The following is a 14,217-nucleotide window of genomic DNA, read 5'->3' on the forward strand; positions in this document are numbered from 1 at the left end:
CTTCATTCCATGCACAATTTAAGCTTACAACTGGATAAAATGGTTGTTCCTAACTACCTGCAAATATCAGCTGGCATCTTGCACTGCAGGGAAATCTCAGTTAAGAGTCATCAAAAGGAACGCCATTTCACTTTAGCTGTCCTAACACTGTCAAATAATGCCATCTTACCCACGCCTAAGTAGAGATTTACAAATGACTCACTGAATTGCCATCATGAAATATTAATCAGAAAGAAAAAGAGATTGACTGCAGTAGTACTACTTCTACTACGCTTTTGACATCTCCAAACAAAAAAAAAACACCCAGGTGCTTCAAGAGATGCAGAAAAATAGATGAGACATGGGAATTAAATACCAAAGTCCTGGATGTCTTGTATGAACTTCTGCCAGACTAATTCCTAAGAATGACAGAAGAAGCCTATATTAAGCACAATCATGTAGTTAGTAGGTGGTAGGAGATGACAATTTTTCTGTTCTAGAAGAAAATGATACAATCATCAGGTAACAGTTACTCAAACTATTCAACCCTTCAGCAAATTATAGTAATGGAGAGATACAATTACTCTCTACAGTGACCTCTCAAAGTAAAGTAGAATTAAGTAAGATTAGAACCAAGTAGTAAAACCAGAAATGCAACTTCCAAAATGCAATCTGTATAATCTTCAATATATTTTAATACTGAGGCATTAAAAGAAATCAATTTTTTTTTGTGTCGGGTGTACAAGAGAAATTCAGCATAAAAGAATTGGCAGAATGTATTCTAAATTATTACAATGGAAAAAAGAAATTACTTGCATTAGTTCAGATAAGTAGCAAAGAGTGATCTCAAGATCACTTTTATCCCCAAGTGACCTGGCTGTATATCCTACATTAAGGCTATAATCTTGGTCCTATCTTTTTTCTTTGCTTAATTGTATGATACCATTAATAATATTAATTTCTGCCACTGTCCATAAAACTGAAAACATCATGCCAATTCTGTAAAACTGATAATTTGGAACTGAATTAAACACAGCACACAGCGAGATACATTAAGCCATCATAAAGTGCAATGAATCATGAAGCCTGTAAGTACTGAAAAAGACACAGCATGAAGACACCTATCTTCATTCCTCAGTCCAAGAACCAAGATAAGATAAATGGCTTTTGCTGCATGACCAGAATTTGCTTTCAAAGTAGTATATATTTGCTTTCAAAATAGCTATAGTAACACCAGTCCCCAGAGCAGGTGGCAGTAAAACGCAAGGTGAAGCCTAAATTAGAGGTAACTAGTAGGGAAGAGTGCAAAAGTGAGCACCGACCATGTGCTCTCAGGACAGTACTCCCTCTGCTATGCTCACCAACAAATGTTGCACTTTGTCAGTTTTACACAGAACTGGACACGGTTATATAGCTGTGACATGATGTAAAAATGCTGCAGACATCAATAAAAGCCTTACTTTATATTCTACTTTCCTAACAAGGCAGGCTTCAGCTGTTCAATTCTGAACAGCTCATTGGTCAACTCCCCTTGAAAGCTTGCATCACCTCCCCCCCCCCTTATTTTTTCCTCCCAAGCTAATCTTCTCTAGTTCTTCTATACCAGAAACACAGCCCTTTTCCCAAGTGCCAGGTAAGGCATGTAAAACGTAAGTAAATACACCTCAATTACTAAAATATGGCAAACCTTTATACACTGTTGAAAGTGTATACAGAGTAAGAACTCTGCTAATAACATGCCTTTGCATTACATTGCATGGTATTAGAATCTAAAATACATAGTATTTTTGCCATAAAGGTTTTGACTATAGATAAGCCTTCCTTAGCAGTTCCTCCATGATTATTTATTCTTAGTCTCTTCAAGACTTATTGTGAAGACAAACCTTCCAGTACCACAATCCCTTGTAAAACAACTCAATTGTCTTACAAGGACAATGCATACTGTCACCAATGTGACATACAATTAAATTCCAGCTGAAATATCTTAAACCAATGTAAAGCTCCAATTAAAAAAATCTTATTCACACAGGTTATATAAAAGGCTTTTAAATCAACATTATCAACATTTCAGTGCTGCTTCTATTTAAAATAGCTTTCCTGACTAAACAAAACAATTGCACACACAAAATAAAACCTGGTCTTACAAAATAACTATCTCAGCTCAGATCTTCTGGCAAGTTCCTTGAAAACAGCAGTATATTTAGGACTATGAAAAATACTTTATATGATGTCCTTTTCAAGAAGAAACCTAAGAAGTATTTCACATTACATGAGCTTATACAGCAGCTTTTAACCACACTCAAGTGTATTATATAAGCAAATTCCTCATTTGAATATTTATGAAATCATATGCAGTTCAAATAATAAATCAGAGTAACATATAACTTGCAATATTCACAGCACATTCATATTGGTGTTTTTTTGTTGTTTTTAACTGGGGCATGAAGAAAAACAGCTGACAAACTCCAAGAGCTTTTGCAGCAAGGTCTTTAAATGATTGCACACAAATAAAACTTATGAACAATAATTCAGAGATGTGTTCTCTCTGAAAATTAAATATTCCTCCTACCTTGCACTGCAAGTTCTGCTTGAGCTTCAATCGTCTCGTTCCCATTATCTGCTATGCAGGTATACATCCCCACATCCTCTTCCGTAACTTCACTGATCACCAGACTGCCTCCCGCAAGAAACAGAAACCTTTCAGAGCTGTGCAAAACAGGACAGCAGGGTAAATTGATGGACAAATGGATTTAAATGGACAAAATGATTTTAAAATTGATTTAAATTCACAGAGAAGCACATACAAGTCAGTTGCGTGAAATGGCTAAATAAACTTAAGCATTCACACAATATTTCTGAGTGCCATTTACAAGGAGCATTCTCAGAGAGGAATTTTTAACTAGATGGTCACGTTCCACGCCTTGGCATCAGATTTTACACTAAGATAACTACCTCAATTCCAGGATTACCTGCCAACATGTCCTAACGAAGAGGAAAACAGAAGTTTGTCATGAAACTATTTTGGGAACCACTTGACAGCTGTTCAAGGACAGAAATTAAAGAGATGCATACTTATTGTATTATCATTATAGCCAGAAAGAAGCAGAAGCCTTCTATCACTGAGCAAGAGAAAAATTATTACATAGGAAAAATAGGCACTTTAGTGGTAATCAAAGACAGTCAAGGACAATCCTTTTCCTATCTCGAACAAGGAAAAGCTGTACAAAAGAGCGCCAAACAGGAGCTGTCAAGCTGGCACCACCACCCTCCCCTTCCTTGTATTTTTAATTTCATCTGCCCAGATAAATTTTCAAGAAAACGATGCTCTGTCCAGTCCTTGAAGTTCCTGTTCTGCATACGGACATTGACAGTCCAGGAACACGTAAGGGCTTTCCAAACACTGCTAAGGGGAACAGAAAATACCAATAAAGCTCATTCTGCAAACAGTAGGTTACACACATTAACGCTGCACTAAAAGCGTGCCTAAAGAAAAGCACGTGAATTAGGCAAGTGCCTTGCACTGCTGATTTTCCCCATAGCCAGCCTCCAGAAAAGTGAAGTCACACACATGGCATGGAGGCAGGCTAAAACAATCCAAAGTTACTAGACATTGTCACATCAGCCAACAGAAAATTCTCTAAGATCTACCTACTTGAAGCACGCATTACTGTCTACATGAATTTATCAATTCTGAATTTGACCAGCTTTCTACTCCAGAAAAAAAGTTTTGAGATTCTGAGCTGTAAGAAAAGTGAGCAGGCAAAATGCTCTATTTAATGTCCTTACACACCTCCTATACTAACTTCTGAGGTTATTGTCAGTATTGAAGTTATTTGTCAAACTTCAGTGTTTCTCCTTTGTGTAGAAATGAGTATATATAGTTCTCAGCCATCTAAATCAATGCTTTTAAAAGAAAAATAAATATTCCAGTTGATTATTTCCCTCAAGAAAATTTAAGACAGGCCAGTCTACCAAAATGGGATCCAAGTTCACTACTGTTAAATACATGGAAGAAAAAAAATCACGTCAGACTACTTGGTGATTCCATTCACATGCCTTCACTGTGGAATACTTCTGGGCTTAAAGCAAAACTGCTTTTGTAATAAAGTAAAAAATAAAATCTTAATTTTGCAAGAATAGTAAAGCATTTCCACAAAAGAGTGAAGCAATCAGATTTCAGACACTGGAGACAAAGAATCAGCTTAATATAGAACTGATAACATAATTTAAAGTGTCATTAAAAACAACAGAGATTGATCATTCAAATGTCAGGGAACAGCAAAATCAAATTCAAGCCTTTTGTATGTATTCCGTACAGCCTTCAGTTACCATGTTACACTCTCCTAATACACAATTGCTTGAGCTACTTTGGATACCTAACTCACATCTTTTTTTCTCCTGGATTTCATTATCACATAATACGTAGTGAATCTTTATTAAAATGCTGCAGTCAGTTCTAGCCTGAGGTTTTGCCTTTTTTTTCCCCTTTTAAAATACCATTCCCAAAACATCTTCTAATCTCTTTGCAGTCTTGCTGAAGCACAGCAGATAAAATCAGACAGTAAATTAGATTATTTTGTGAATCTACTACCAGAAAAATCTCCATAATTACTCTGCTATGTTTAACCTTCACTGAGTTGGGCAAATGTAATTCACTTAACACAAATCACTCAGAGTGCCTGGCAAACAATAATATATAATAATTAAAAGATCACATATTCATGTGAGGTATTAAGGAAAAAACCCTGCATTAAGAATGTGTTCAAACAACTAAAGACTTTATTTTAACACATACAACAACAGCACAAAATTAACGCTTACATGCAACCTTAGCTTTGCAATTTCCTCGCTTTAGAAAATGATTAACCATACAACTAGGTTACAGTTTTCTGTGTGCACTTCTTAATCATATAAAACGTGGCTAAACTGAACAGCCCAATAACATTGAAGAGTTAGCTGTAATTCAACAGCCTTTATAAAATACAATGTTATTGCTCCAGGTCCTTTCAACTGTTTATTTTCAGATTAGCCATCTCATTTACTGTGGTGTTTTTTTTAGAATAAGAATTTCTTGTGATGCTTGCATTTGTATTTCCTTCCATATATATATATATATATATATATATTATATATATATAATGTACAAATATAAATTGAGTTGCATAATACATGCTGCCTGAACACAGACTAGTAGAATGGTGATTCGCGTGCTGTGCAAGGGTTTCCAAGTAGAATATCCAAATATTTGAAACTCCCAAAAACTGAAAATCCATCTTGGCAGCCACTTCAAGTGGAACCTCACTTTTCAACTTCAGCAGTATCAAGAGCACAAAATCACTCCTGCATTTACTAACAGACCCTCACACAGTAGGATCCTTAGCCAGACATGTTTCTGAAAAAAATAAAAATCATCACAGCTACAAAGTTGGCAAAACTGGAGAAAACTATTCAACCCATATAAAACATTTCCACTTGATCCTTCTGTATCAGATTATGCTGGCCGTACGGCAGACTGAGCTTATTTAGAAAAAATGAAGTAATTTTTATACTGATAGCTTCATACTTCAGTGGTTTTTCCCACTTCCTTCCATTCTCTATCTTCTATGATACTGGCACGGATATTACCCATTCTGAGTCTATAGAGGAAATCCATCTGAAAAAGCAGAATGCACGTTCAAATTGCTGAAGTGCATGTATGGCAGGTCCAGTGTACATCAGTAGTGCACTGATATGGTATTAATAATAACCTGGTGGGTTTTTTAGAACACAAGATCCTATACAGATTCTCCTTAGAACTACAATTTCACAGTAAAACATTTAATTTTATATTACATTAATTGCCACAGTTAAAAATAAAAATACAAGACTATGTGCCTAACCCACTTTACAAGGGGAAAAAACAGGGATATGCTGAGTTTTGTCTCCTAACCTCATAGATACACACACATCTGAATATTTACACGTGCATATATATGTACATTTAGGTCTCTGTATTGTGTGTAGACAAAAAATACTTCGAGATTTTGAAAGGCAGAAGGTACATGAAAAAGCAGTCCACAGGAAAATGATCCACCCCTTGGGATAAAGAAAAGCCTTGTTAATAACAGAAGTTATACTTTTATATAAAATGGGGATTTTAATACAAATTAAATACAACTTGGCTACTAAATTAACAGAATATGCTAACAAGCTAAGGTACCTATTTCACAGCAGTTTAACCGCAGGCTTTACTCCAACAAAACCTTAATTCTTGGTTCTAGAGATTTTTCAGTTCCTCTGTTCAAGAGAATGATATGACAGCTGTCAAGACAAACAGTTTAAGAACTTTTTGTTGTCTGCTGTTTGAATCACTTCTCTGTTAAGCCATTAGTCATGAGGAGTAGGCTTAAAGTGATCAAACTGTGCGGAAACTCTTAAGTGAACTATGAAGCAAACTTCTTCCTACAGAGTGGGAAAAAATAATCAAATTTTCTCCTTTACGTGCATTAAAAGTGAACTGTATAAGGAGTACACATTTCACTGTAAGGAGAGAAAAAAGCTATGTGTTGAAACAACTAAAAATAAAAATAATCAATTTCATCAGCAAATCAAGGTAACTTTATTCACTCATGTTCAACCAGAAAATACAGAAAGATTCTGTAGTACATTAATTCTGTAATACATTAAGAGAAACCCAATAGTTTTCCCTGTTCAACCCCCCCCCCTTTTTTTTTTATTCCTTTCTGGTTCTATCTTTGAACAGAAGAAAACATCTATTTCAAATTGAAGGGAATTCTTCTTTGTCATTTCAACTTTACCTTCCTCAGTGAGTACACATGCAGAGGATGTGGCAACCAACAGATTCCAAAAATACACAGGCACCTGCAGTTTGGTGAGAGGCTTTCCTGAGAAGATGCATTAACTCGTTCATACAGGAAAAAAAAGGTGCAATACTGCAGGTCTGTGACTGCTGACTGGGGCCTGGCAGAGAACCTGAACAGCTCAATTGTCAAGTAGACAGGCGCTTAGTAAAGAAATGTTTGGGAAAACTGACCGTCCTGTGGCTCTTGTTCTTGCCTTACCAGAGTTCATGTGGTGATGGAAAGACAAAACCATGCCTTAAAAGTGAGATGGTCTGAGCACAGACAAGTGCTGTTCTGATTGCCCATACCAAGAACCTGACATACAGTCTATAGAAGGATTTGTACTGCAGCATAATTCAACTGGAAACTATACTTGTAACCAAAGTGAAACAATGCTAAATTTAATGCTACATATTCTGAAAAATCATGTCATGCTTGGCTCAAATTGTGCACATATTAAGATCAAATATGCTTACTAATGTTATGCCTCAGCTCGCCAGTTGTAAAATTTCTCACCAAATTTTGAAAAGCAATAGAATATTTGGGAAGCCCTCAAACAACGTGCACAGAAAAGCTCGTAACGGACTTAGCAGCACTGTATCCAGAGGAAGAATTGATGATTTGAGCTTTAAATCAAAAAAGTGAGAAGAAAATAAAATGAGAGCTCTCCAGGATGTGAGCTTCACCTTCCTTGTGCACTGAATGTGACATAGCTTGGAGAAAGATGGCGTAACAGAGGGGTGAGGCAGCAAACATTTGTAAAAATATATGTCAAATGATGTTATGTCATAAGAAAAACAAATTAAGATCTTACCAGGCACATTCATTTTGACATTTCATCATATTCAATTGTGCAATTCTAATGAGACTGTACCATCCTTTCTATGAGAATGATTTCTTATATTTACAAAAAATGAATCAAATAAAATCATGGGCCATCAGATTGACATCAACACAACTTCTCAGAGGTATTAGAACCGTTAGTCATTAACTACAGAAGCTTGCATTTTCCTGATAAAGACAATTTACACTACAAGCCCATAGACTTTTTAATACAAGAGTTGACAAAAAAAGACATATTGCTATTGCTGTAAAATGACTTGTGTATTCCTTTAGCTGCACCGGGTGGTAGCCATGCTGTAGCCTGCAACAACTTCACCTCTCACTGTTTCACAAATAACCTGTTTCTACATGAATCTCACCAGCTTGGAATGATATAGAACATCCAACTATCTGGTTATAATTTTCTTGTTCTTCATAGGATTTGTTCTGCTTTTTAAATATGTATATTTTTTTGGACCACATTGTTTTGAATGAATACACCAGTCGCAATGCATAATAGTTTTCACTTAACACATTCTTGGAAGCCTACACTTTTTTTTTTTAAATCATGCCTAGCATTTTAATATTCTGCTTTAATGAGAAATTATGAAATTCTTCTTTAAACACTTATCCTTAAATTTTTAAGGGACACATAAATGCATATTGGACATCTTCATCACAGGAAGAGTAATGTGAGTGCAGGAATCTCCAGAGATAATATGCTAGCATGAAGACAACCTTGGCTTTTCTGCCATGTCCTCATCCCCTTAGTCGCTTCTTTTACTCCAGTGGCAATCTAAAAGTAACTTATTCTTAATAACTTTCCTGCTTCAAATAAGATTTCTTGGTTTCAGATGTCTGTAAAAAAGGTACTATATGTGACTGTTCTACAAGTCTCATAACTACCCTGTCATAGAGCTCAGTCTAGAAACCCTCCACCATTTGAAAGCCACGATCTATTTTACCAGTTTAAAAACCGTAAAAAGAGTAGGAAGCAAGTTGTGCATGTATCTAAAATTGTAACTCTAGCTGCATTTATAGATTCTTACTCTTATATAAGTAATATGTATTAACTCACCCTTCTGTAGTAAGCTCTTCTTCATTTCTCGTCCACCTGACATATGGAGTTGGAAATCCTACAGCAACACATGGGAAAACCGCGCTTTGCCCAGTAACTTTTGTAAGCGACGATGGCTGCCTTGCAAAGACCAAGTTCTGTGGCTCCTCTGGATCTGCAAATATTTTGTAAATGACAACAAAGTTACCAGATGCAGAATCAGGAGGTGATCGTACCAATAAAAAAAAATGAAATGTCTAATTTCTTTCCTGCCTCTTCACAGGACTGAATCCTCATGCTACCTACAAAAGCTTTCTGCAAAATACTCTCTCAGCCTCCCACAAGAAAAGCTCTTTACCATTTCCTCCAGACATGCAAACTGATTCAACATTGTTGGGATTCTGACCCCTCGAACTGCCTGGGAAACAATTTCAGCTAAAAGCTACAGCCCTGAAACAGACACTTCCATCAGCTAGTCAAGATTTACAAAAGAAAAAAAATAAAGGTTTGACTTTGTCCAGCCTACCTCTGGCCATCACCACAAGGCTGGCTAGTAAGAACCTACATCTAACAAACTTACTTCCTACGCTGGGGCTGAAAGCTATGGGGAAAGAACATCGTTATACAAATCCAGGATCATTTTCATGGATTGCCTTCACCTTACTCTGCCCAGCCAGCCCAGGAATACATTCTACAGAATGCACTGGACTCAGCCGTCCCCATTATATCATACTTGACTTTATCACGTGGCTGCTTGAGAAACTGCCGTTATGCACATGAAAATGAAGTTACCAAAGCAGAAAGCGAACCGTAAGCAAAAGCAACAATAAACTAGACAATTTGCACGCTGAAGTAATGCAACCTTTGTCCTAAAACAAGAATATACCAGTTTTCCATTCCTATAACGGTGAATCCTCTCAACTAGTTTGGGCTTTGCTTTGATTTGGACTGGAGAGGGCTTTGCTCCTTTTTTCTTCTCTCCTCCGCCCCTTTAAGAACAAGCAAAAGCGAAGAACGTATTTACTCAGTCTGTAACTATCAGAAAAGGCCACCTGGGCTGTAAGAACTGAAAACGGACCCACTAGTAAGTACTGTCCAGTAATCCATGCCTTGCACCATGATTTGAACTACATGAATTCCTACATACCAGATGCAGCATTTCTGCTACATTAGTTATCATAAGTCCTCCTACTAACAGCTCAAAAAACTCCTTTGTTTGTGTTACATTAATTGCTGTACTCTCAATATGCAGATGCGTGCTTACTGGTTTGGCACCAAGTAAGTTCTAGAACTGGACAAACCCTCAACCTTTTATCAAAAAATTATCTTTGACCACCTAAATGGAGGCAAACTACTCTGCGCCCACACCACTTTTCCTCCCTGAAGCATCCACCATGTCCATCAAGCATGGTATTTGGCCCGTCTCACCTGGGACCTACACAATACTTGCCGGAACTTCTCCAAGTTGTTGGTTTTGGTGTTCTCCGAATATTAACTGAGCATTTACAGCCCTACACCAAGGGCATGCATGTCCTTCAAGGTGTAACAAGAAGAGGCTGCCAAAGTATTCACGAGAACCAGGCCTGATGGAAGTTATGTTTCAGGATTGTCCCAAGCTGAGGGAGCCAAACTCCGAGTGATTCTGGATTACACCATCTGTCCCATGCCCACACAGCAGCTCCACCCTCATTCATTATTAGAGGGAACTAGTCTGCTTGCTCCAGAAATAATACCATGTGTGAACAGGCATGAACGTAGTGAGAGTGACCCAGAGCAACATATGGAGCAAATCAAGTTGTAAAAAAATGGATGTAACAGATTGCCAGCGAGTAATCGCTACACTGGGGGGGGGAGCTGGTCTCATTCACTGGAGACAGAACTTGCTTACCCTCCAAGCTCACAAAAAGGAGTTGAGTTCTCAGGTTTGTGGAAGTAGGATTCAAGAATTACATGGTTATTTTTCTTGCGTTCCTACACTTGAAACTACTTGCTAATTAAGGAGCAGAGCTCAGAAGTGTGTCCTCCTGCATTGTGGCAGATGAAAGGCGAACTGAATGCTCTAAGGAAGCTTGCTATGAGGAAACGTACTGCACTGTCCATGGATGAAAATCTGTATTATGCAAGTGTGTGTTGGGCTTATTTCAAAGATTCAGATGCAGAACATTAGAGTGCCTGTCATGCACATATCAGATAACGATTTAAAATTGGAATAAAGCCAGTGAAGAGCAGATTAATTCAAATCCTTCAATCAAGTGCATCTCAAACCTAACAATCAATTATGTGGCTACTCAGGATTAAGACAGCTTTCTGTGAAACAGTTTAATCCCACTTTAAAAAAACAAATGTGCCTGCTGGGGGGCTTCACAAAACTTCACTATTGACACTTTTAGACTCACTACCAAGAAAGGAATGAGCATTATTTGTACCTGCGAATAACGGTCTTAAGTCACCTTTAATAACACATTGCAGAGATTCTGGCTGTATCGGGAATCAAGAATTCAAAAAGATCAACACAGTACTGAAGCATATTAGAAAGTCTTTAATTGCCAAAAATCAGAAAGATCTTAATATTCTTTTGGGAGTCTGTAGAAACACCAAGACCAAAAGAACTAAAATAATTCAATTAAGTGTCTTTCAAAAAAGCGCTCTTCTTCAAAAATTATCTCCTTCATTGAAGGAAGATGAATCTTTTTTTTCTCCCCCCCCCCAGGGGTGAGGAAAGTTAATGAAACTAATGCCTAGTTTAAGCATAATTTATTACCTAAACCTAGCAGACGCCTCTACTTTAAAATGGAGACAGTTGCAATAGTAAGATTGGGGTATTTTAAACAAAGAAGTGACATAGCCATGAGAAATGGAAATATTCATTAAAAGGGACCTCTGAAGTTGTTTGATGCAGCCACCTGCTTCAAGTCCCGCTGTTGCCAACAGTAGGTCAGGTGAATCATGATATTGCCCAGCCTAGCCCTGAAAACCTCCAAAGATGGAGATTTAGCAACCCTCTCTGGCAGTCCTCCAAGCAGTAAAAATTGAATCAGAATTCCAACATGAAGACTAAATCAGAAGAGACAACATGAAGCTCTGGATATCATTAAGATGACCCTTACAAAACAGGACCCATGTTTTCCTAGTTTGGGAAAGAGCGATTCCCACTCCTGTCTTATTCTTGGTCAATTTTCAAAACTCCATGTTAGAACATACGGTAAGACACAGTTCTGTTCAACAGCATAATACTGTTTTAGAAAAAAACACTGTTTCAACATTCAGTAAGTGAGAATTGGACTTTTGTTCTCATTTTAAAAATCTACATATTTCAAAACAATATGCATAGCTAAACCTTACAAAATAATGGGATTCATGGTCATCCCCTTTTTGGGATCTGGAAACTTCCCCAAAGGGTCTAGCATTTAAGAATCAGAAGTTCCTCAATACTGGAATCATTAAAAAGTGCTTCAGCATCCCAAAAGCAAGGAACAAAGCAACCATTTATTTTGGAAACTTCAACAATATTTTAAACAAGGGACTCAAGTCTGAGGAACTTACACATCCCCACATTTACACTCAGAGTCAATTCTCTCTTTGTACCTTGTTGCAATGGAACCGTATCGCTCACAACTTTTTAAGAGAAATTTTACCCTGAAAGCCAAACCATCAAATATGGCAAAAGACTATTTGCACGTCTGACCTATTTCCAACCGCTGCAATGAGCTGATACACTGATAACTGATTTTGCTTTTCTGTTTTCCAGATGCAAAATACAGGTTAGTCTCTCCAAGAGCCAAAATACTTTATAGTTTAAGTGCCTGCACTCATTTTAAGCTACTTTGAAAAACAGCTTCCACAATGCATATTAGACTTAGTCCAACTTTAAACATACAAAAATGCAACATAGGGGAATTCTCACTTGTTGCCCTTACAACCATTCTTATGTTTGGTTGTTTTGTTCTCCCTATCAGTGGACTAATTTTTACTTCCTTTTTGAAGAAAAACAGATTCATACCTGGAAGAATTTTGAGCTCTGCTTCATCACTGTATTTGGGGGTCCCACCACTTTCAATGATGCAGCGATAGAGTCCTCCATCTGTATCAGTAGCATTACTAATAATAAGAGCTCCACTTGGCAATTTAAATACACGATCATCCAGAAAGACTGGCTGACGATCCTGCTCCCACCTCACAAATGGTGCAAGGTCAACATTGACTTCACAGTTAAGGATTGCACTGTTTCCTTTGTAGACAGATGATGATTCTGGCTGACTGGTGAACCTGGGAAGACCTGCAAATAGGAAATACAAAACTTAGTAAAGTGACAAAAATTAGAGGTATTCTGAAAGTGACACCAAAGCTTTGAAGTACAGGTCAAGATTCATGAATCTTCTTTAAAATAAAAAGTACAACGTTCTCCAACTCTTTAGAAATCTTAGAACTTGATAGCAAAGTGATAGTATAAAGGCAAATAAATCAGTTGTTTTAGAAATAAGCAAATATTGGAAAACACAAAAAAAAAGTCTTAGGAGTCCTCAAAAACAAGAGCAGACATGCCAGTAACCTCCACTCACTTCTCCAGAATTGCTGCTTAAGGAATATATAGCACAGAACACAAACATCAAGACAGTATCTCTGCCTTGTACAGCATAATAAATACAGTTTGAACCATATTTTGTAAAAGCCATGGATTCTCATACAGCACTAACACAGATGCCCCCGAGTATACACTGGGACACTGCGATACTGAACAGATCATGCAGCACAAGAGAAGGCTTTGTGTACTTTCCACTCTGAAGTTTACAATCCAGGCGACATCTTAATTTACCACCTACAGAACTACTTATAAGGAGGGTTTTTTCCCCCCCTGTATTTTTATATTTCTAATATTAAAACTAGAAGATTAGCAATGAAGAATTTAAGCAAAAAAAAGTTTAGAAATATTTTCTACAACCACATATAAGTAAAGGTTTAACTCACAGCAAGTAAAGGTTTAGCTTCACTGAAATTTTAACCAGGCCACGGAAAGGAGCCTGAGGGCATTAAAGGACCAAATCTGACTGAAATTCAATGGAAAAGGGATATCCCCTTTGAAGCTCTCAGCTTCCCAAAGCCTTAAGCATAGCACCATAAGGTAAAAATTGCATTTGTCCATAAGAAAATCTTTATCTTTCTCACATTAGTACCTTTGAGAATGAAGTCTCGTCACAAGATAAAGCTACAGCTGCAACACCAAAACAGTAGCTCTATGCACAGAACACATTCATCTCCTGAATAAAACGGTTTTCCACAACAACCTCCTGCACAGGATACGTGACAGAGCCTCTGACAGGAAGACCCGAGGCCTACGAACGGCTTCATGGTTGTTTGGGTGCCTGGTGCTGGCAGTGAGGCGGGTGCCATGAGGTGGTTGCAGCCGGTTCCAGGCGACCCCGCCACAGCCAAGCCCCTCAGCAGCCCGACCGCAACAACAGTCTCCAAGAAGGATTTCTGGTCTTCTTTATGCTCATACTTAAAATTAATATTGTCATA

At 37.5% G+C, this 14,217-nt stretch overlaps 1 protein-coding gene across 11 annotated transcripts in view; it reads right to left on the reverse strand.

Moving 5' to 3' along the window:
- Positions 1–14,217, reverse strand: part of NEO1 (neogenin 1) — a 191,536-nt gene that overhangs the window by 105,461 nt on the left and 71,858 nt on the right. For all 11 annotated transcript variants that reach the window (XM_040570223.1, XM_040570222.1, XM_040570217.1 and 8 more), the window contains exons 3-5: positions 12,701–12,976; positions 8,722–8,875; positions 2,549–2,685 (exon numbers count right to left, since the gene is read on the reverse strand). In XM_040570223.1, coding sequence (XP_040426157.1) covers positions 2,549–2,685; positions 8,722–8,875; positions 12,701–12,976 — 567 coding nt within the window. The remainder of the gene's footprint in view (positions 1–2,548; positions 2,686–8,721; positions 8,876–12,700; positions 12,977–14,217) is intronic.

The sequence above is a fragment of the Cygnus olor genome, chromosome 11 (genome assembly GCF_009769625.2).
Source record: "Cygnus olor isolate bCygOlo1 chromosome 11, bCygOlo1.pri.v2, whole genome shotgun sequence".
Lineage (NCBI taxonomy): Eukaryota > Metazoa > Chordata > Aves > Anseriformes > Anatidae > Cygnus > Cygnus olor.